This window comes from Peromyscus californicus, unplaced genomic scaffold (assembly GCF_007827085.1).
Source record: "Peromyscus californicus insignis strain IS unplaced genomic scaffold, ASM782708v3 Scaffold_2__1_contigs__length_46816999, whole genome shotgun sequence".
In the NCBI taxonomy this organism is placed as follows: domain Eukaryota; kingdom Metazoa; phylum Chordata; class Mammalia; order Rodentia; family Cricetidae; genus Peromyscus; species Peromyscus californicus.
This window is the reverse complement of record NW_026294540.1, coordinates 20044684-20051385: the sequence shown is the minus strand read 5'-3', so window position 1 is coordinate 20051385 and position 6702 is coordinate 20044684. Positions and strand designations below refer to the sequence as shown.

The 6702-nt window shown below is 44.5% G+C and overlaps 1 protein-coding gene across 1 annotated transcript in view; it reads right to left on the bottom strand.

Moving 5' to 3' along the window:
• Positions 1 to 1593: 1593 nt before the first annotated feature.
• The window catches only part of Nipsnap2 (nipsnap homolog 2), a 30684-nt gene continuing 25575 nt past the window's right edge, over positions 1594 to 6702 (bottom strand). Inside the window, exons 9-10 of the mRNA XM_052755541.1 lie at positions 5107 to 5190; positions 1594 to 2759 (exon numbers count right to left, since the gene is read on the bottom strand). Of these exons, the coding sequence (XP_052611501.1) occupies positions 2695 to 2759; positions 5107 to 5190 (149 nt within the window). The 3' untranslated portion in view covers positions 1594 to 2694. The remainder of the gene's footprint in view (positions 2760 to 5106; positions 5191 to 6702) is intronic.

The window sequence follows — 6702 nt, the reverse complement described above, 5'->3', positions numbered from 1 at the left end:
TAAAATAGCAGTTTATCCAGAGAATGGGTCTCAGTGGAGCCGGGCAGGAGTAACGTCATGCTCTTGGTTTTATTTTGCCTTTTTGGGAGACAAGGTTTCCTGTAGCTCAAGATGGCCTCAAACTATGGTAAAGCTGAAGATGACCCCTGGTCCACCTCCTGCTTCCACCTCACAAATGCTGGGATTCCAGCATGTGCCAGCATGCCCAGTGTGTAAATATAAGCTCTGGAGATCGATTGAGCCTGGGAGAGCTTGTGCATAAGCACTCTATAAAGTGAGCTGTACCCTCAGCCCTGGCCTTTTTTTGTTTTGTTTTCGAGACAGGGTTTACAGTTTCTGTGTGAAACCCTGGCCGTCTTGGAACTCACTTTGTAGACCAGGCTGGCCTCAAACTCAGAGATTGGCCTGCCTCTGCCTCCTGAGTGCTGGGATTAAATGTGTGCACCACCACTGCCTGGCTTCTTCATTTTCTTGTAGGCAAAAACACAGCTAGACCTGTTGGCACACCTGTAATCCCAGTACTCAGGAGTCTGTGGTAAGAGGATTGTTGTGATTTAAAGCCAACCTGACGTATAGTAAGTCCCTGTCTCAAAACAACCAGACCCGTGAGATGGCTCAGTGGGAAAAGGCAAGCACTGCCAGCCACACATCACGACCTGAATTTTTTTTTTTGTTTTGTTTTGTTTTGTTTTTCGAGACAGGGTTTCTCTGTGTAGCTTTGCGCCTTTCCTGGAGCTCACTTGGTGACCCAGGCTGGCCTCGAACTCACAGAGATCCGCCTGGCTCTGCCTCCCAAGTGCTGGGATTAAAGTCGTGCGCCACCAACGCCTGGCCACGACCTGAATTTAATCTCTGGGACCCATGTGGTGGAAGGAGGGGACCAACTCCAAAAGATGTCTTCTGATCTCCACAGGCCGTGCACCAATGAACTACCTTTACCTCTCTCTCTCCTCTGTCTCTCTCTCTCTCTCTCTCTCTCTCTCTCTCTCTCTCACACACACACACACACACACACACACACACACAAACAAAAAGTGTAATTATAGTAAGAGTTACAAAAAAATTTAAAAATTGAAATTTTCCCCAAATCTCACAGAGGAAGAGGAAGACAGCAGATTGTCCTCACCCTGAGGATGAGAGAGATGGATCGCTGGTGCAAAAATGAGTTTGTTTTTTTTTCTTTTAGGATGTGGTGGCTCGTGTATATAATTCCAGCACTTGGGGAAGGAAAGGCCAGAGGATTCTGAACGTTCTGGGTCTGGGCCAGCATGGGCTATAGAGTGAGACTCTGTTTCAAAAAAACCAAACCAACAAAGAGACAAACAGCTGGGTGTGGCGACGCACGCCTTTAGTCCCAGCACTCAGGAGGCAGAGACAGGTGGATCTCTGTGAGTTCAAGACTAGCCTGGTCTACAGAGTGAGTTCCAGGAAGGCCAGGGGCGTTACACAGAGAAACCCCGTCTCAAAACAACCAAACAACAAAAACAAAACAAAAAAGGTTTCAATCATGCAAAATGTGAAAATTAAGAGGATTTTATTTACTTTTCTATGTTCTTGGAGAAAAGCATTCGCATGTAAAAATTAGGCGTCTGATAGGAGATTTAGACATACTTTATTTTACACATATCAATTTGCAGGGCAGACATAATTCTTCAGTTCAGTGGGGCTTTCACAGGACTGCAGTCACAAAATTGGCACACTACATTAAAAAACAAAACCAAACGGAGACAGACAGAATATGCAGCTTTATGTCAACTTAGACCCAACGTGCACTGCCCTTCACACAAGATCTTGGAAGTGTCTGCTGTGCGCTTACCAAAATAGAACCAGAGGTCAGAGGTCACAGATGGCGGCTTACAAAATAAAACCTCTTTTCCAAGAGCTACTTGTTTTATAGAAAAATATTACAAATAAAATTAGAGCTATCTGAGGTGTTTATTACCAAATCGCATGTGGTGCACTGGTTCATGTCAACCCCTCAGGACACAGTGCCTGGTGGAGCCCGAATTACTGGGCTAGTGCCCCGTGACCACCCTTCCAGCTTAGGGTGGTACACTGCTCAGCCCTCCCTGACTGACCAAAAGTCACAAAATCAGAACCTTTTCAGCCATTGGGTACACTCATAATTTGTTCCTAGTTTGAGACTCAGAAAAACTGCTCGAGAAACGACATAATTTGTATTTCTTCCTGAAGGAAAGAAATTTGTAGAAATCTGTAAACATAAAACAGATTTTTTTTAAAAAAATAGAAAGCAATAGCTGATTCTTTTTTTAGAGCTAGAATTTTACTCAGAGATGATTCGAATTTTAAATTCGGTTTTTGAGACAGGGTCTCACTATGGAAGCCCAGGGGTCCAAGCTTGCCTGAAACTCTCTGTGTAGCCCAGATTGACCTAGGACTTAAAATTCTCCTGCCTCAGCTCCCTGAGTGCAAGCTACCACCCCCAGCTTCAAACGATCATGTTTTCCTGAAGGGCTAGAGGCTTAAGTTTGGTAAGCAGAGCTGTGTCAGAGTGGTGCTCCCGTAGTCTGATCCCCGATTTCCCTTCGTGATTATGCAAATTTTAAAGAAAAGAGATCTTACAAGCTATGTACAGCAGTTTACACCTCGGTTTCTTTTTTTCACTTGATGAATGGCTGAAACGAATTCATGACATGTATTCATCCCGGAAATCCGTGTAGGCACGTGGAAGCTTCACTGGAGGGGTGAGGTCTTGAGCGGGATCATGATTCTGGACTCCATTTCCTGAATGAGTGGGACTGAAAACAAGGTGCAGGTTACTTCGCGGGCCTTTCCGAAGGCACTGGGGTAAGGACACATTAACAAGGCGCCTGCGCAGACCAGAAACACATGCTGCTAGAAAGCAGGGGAGTGTGAGGAAAGGGACTGGGTACCGGGGCAGAAGTCGGTGACAGCACCGAGTAGGGTGTCACTGAAACTGAAAGAGGGTCCAACATGGAGAGCTGCTTGATGGGAGATTAGCCAAGTCTTGGCTGTGAAAAATAGCGCTTTCTCAAAAAGTCCTTTAAACTAAAACAAACAAAAATCCAAATAATACTGCATCTAAATGTATCCCATAGAAAGGAAAGTAGAGGGCTCAGGGTAAAGGCACTTGTCACCAAGCCTGACGACCTGAGTTCAATCCCTGGAGGCTATGTGGGGAAGGAGAGAACTGACTGCCACAAACTGCCCACTGACATCCACAGGTGTGCTTTGTGGTGGGTCCCTGCCCCCCAACATAACAACAGCACGCATGGAAATAAATGGAAAAAAAAATTTTTTTTTTCATTTAAAAATTTGTAAAAACCGATGGGTCGTGGTGGCGCACGCCTTTAATCCCAGCACTCGGGAGGCAGAGGCAGGCGGATCTCTGTGAGTTCGAGGCCAGCCTGGGCTACAGAGTGTGTTCCAGGACAGCCAGGGCTACACAGAGAAACCCTGCCTTGAAACAAAACAAAACAAAACAGAAAACCCCAACCACTTCTGTGGACCAAGACACATTCTGGAAACTTATGAGAAGTTTAAGAGGAAATTACAAGCAGGCATGGCGGCTCATATCTGTAATCCCGGTGTGTGGGAGGCTGAGGCAGGAAGGACCCCTCCCCGCCAAGTTTGTGAACAAGTTTGATACAGAGAGACTGGATCAAAATAATAGAAGAATAAAACACGGAATTACATACGATTACAGGATTTTGTTTCTTTTGTGACTGGCTTCCACTCTCCATGTAGCCAAGGAAGACCTTTAACCGGGACCTTCCTACCTGCCCTTCCTGGTACAGGCCTGGCTCAATTGTGTGATATTTTTTTTTTTTTTAACTAAAAGACAAGCTATTTCTACCTCCTAGGTTGCTTTCTCATCTTCTTAGTATGCAGCTAAATTCCCATCGAATTGAACTTTATGCCAATCTCTATGAATTTGAGGCTAGCCTGGTCTACACTGTGAGTTCCAGGACAGCCAGGGCTACACAGTGGAGGCCCTGTCTGGGAAAACCACCAACCAAACAAAAATTAACTTTATAATTGCTCTCGACTTTTAGTGCTGTGGCTCAAAGCCATCTCCTTAGCCCTAAATTTATTATCATTGTCATTACTATTATTGCTATTCGTTACTCCAGTTACCCTGGAGCATTCTTTTAGCCTTAGTCTTCCAAATGTGTGTGCCACCATACCTATTTGCAAATATATTCTTTTTAATTGATGTATTAAATTATTTTGGGGAAGTGATGGTTTTAACAAAAAAAAAAGTTTAGAAAAAATTGTAAGTTTTAAAGAACAAAGAAACTAAAAAAAAAAAAAGTAATATTTAAAAAAATTAAGCTAGTCCAGCATGGTGGTGCATGCCTTTGATCCTAGCACTTAGGGAGCAGAGGCAGGTGGATCTCTGTGAGTTCGAGGACCAGTCTGTTCTACATAGCGAGTTCTAGGACAGCAAGGGAATAAAATAATTAAAAGAAATTAAGCTATCCACATGTCTGAAAACTCTACTAGGTGATACAATAGTGTTTTTTTGGTTTTTCCAGACAGGATTTCTCTGTGTGTATTCCTGGCTGTTCCAGAACTCACCACCACCACTGCCCAGCAAGAATCAATATTCTGATTTTGTTTGTCTTCTGCTTTAAAAATAATTTTATTTATTAATTATATGTGTATGGGTGTTTTATCTGCATGCATGTCTATATGCATTATGCCCATGGAGGCCAGAAAAAGGCATTGGATTCCCTAGACCTGGAGTTACAGGTGGTTGTGAGTTACCATGAGGGTGCTAGGAATTGGACCCAGGTCCTCTGGGAGAGCAGCCAGTGCTCTTATTCTGGGCCATCTTTCCAGTCCCTTTTTTGCTTTTTTTCAGACAGGGTCTAACTCTGTCGCCAACCTGCCTCTGCCTCTGCCTCTGCCTCTACCTCCGCCTCCCAAGTGCTGGGATTAAATGTCTGCACCACCACTGCTGGGTAGAATCAAGATTCTTAATTTGAAACAAAGTCAAGTTAGTATGTAAAGAGGAAAAAAAAAAATCGGTCTATCTCATGCCTTGTTAGCCTTATCTTCCCATCCTATACTTTACGTCTGCGTTTTTCCCAACGCTGTAAGGGGTCATGAGCAGCTCACCCGTGTAGTACACCAGTTCCTCCCAGCCATGCTTCTGCCACGCTGCGCTCCGTATGTCCTCCCTGGTCTGAAGATCTTTATAAGCTTAAACATGAGCACAGGGAAAGAGATCCGCGTCAGACACAATCCCCACACTCCAGGAGTACGGTCGTTCAGGTGCATGTCTCCTTCTCTGACACTACTTTGGTCACTCAGGAACTGACTTGGAAAGTAGCAAGCATGGACTGAGAGAAGGCAATGTGAGGGCTTCTGGGAGGAGTGAAGCTGTCTGCTCTCAGGGTTTTATAATCCGGTAAGCACATGATGTCTTTAAGAAAGCAAGGAAGCTTCTTCAATAACATACTACATCTATGATCGGGAACCTTCAGATCAGATAAACAATGGCCTCAGACTCACAATCCTCCTGCCTCTGTCTCCCAAGCGCTGGGCTTATAGGGATATGCAACGTGATAGGGCAGAATACATGTTCTTGTTTTGATTTAAAAAAGATTTAATTTAAATCTTATGTGTGTTTTGCCTATATATAATATATACATATATATGCAGGCATGAATGCATGTATTATATATGTGTACTCCGTGCATGACATGGAGGCCAGAAGAGAGCCACAGATCCTCTGGAACTGGGGTTACAGGTGATCATTAGTCACTGTGTGGGTGCTGGGAAATGAACTGGGTCCTCTGCAAGAGCAGTCAGTGCTGTTAACCAGTGAGTCCTTTCACCAGGAGAACACACTTTTTGTTGTCTTTTGACATTTGTTTGTGAACTCTATCCATTTGAAAACGCTGATGCTTTGTGGAGTCAAATCTCACTCACCAGGCAATGCACTGTTGAGGACATGGCTGACCAGAGGTGCTATGAAGAGGAAGGGTTACTGTTATAATCTATCGTTAGTGGAGGCTTTCAGTTTCATAGATGCTACAGGTAAGTTCAATTGAGCAGAAGAGCCCTGGCTACCGCAAGGGTTTCTGGGCGTGATGATAGGATCCTTCCACGAGAAGTTATCTTTTTTGCCTCAATGTAACCACTGAAGCTTGGCTTCCCCGCAGCTCTGCTACTATGTAACTAGTCTGCACTATTTGTGGATTTTTTTTCCTGATAAAGATTGAATCGTAGGCCTTGCACATGGGTATTAAGTCCTACCACCCAGCCATACCCTTTTAATTTATCTAAGTGTAGGTATGTATGTTAATGTGATGTATGCCATGTGAGGGTGGGTGCCTGCAGAGGCTAGGGGAGCAGCAGATCCCCTAGAGCCGGAGGTACTGAACCTGGGGTTCTCTGGAAGAATAGCAAGTTCTTCATTGCTGTGCCATCTCTCTAGACTCTGGTTGTCATTTTTTCCGGTTTTAATTTGTATTTACATACATGCATGCAATGAAATATAATTATAACCATCCTCCCATGTCCCCCTTCCAATGCTCAGTAACTTCCCCAACAGCCTCCCCCCCCTTTTTTTTTTTTTGACCCTGGCTTGCTTTATAGCTCAAGGCTGGTCTGGAACCTTCCATGCAGCTCTTGCTGGTAGGGAACTCTCAAGTCTCCTCTCTCAGCCTCCTGAGTGCTGGGATTACAGCCGCGCCCACTCATCTGACT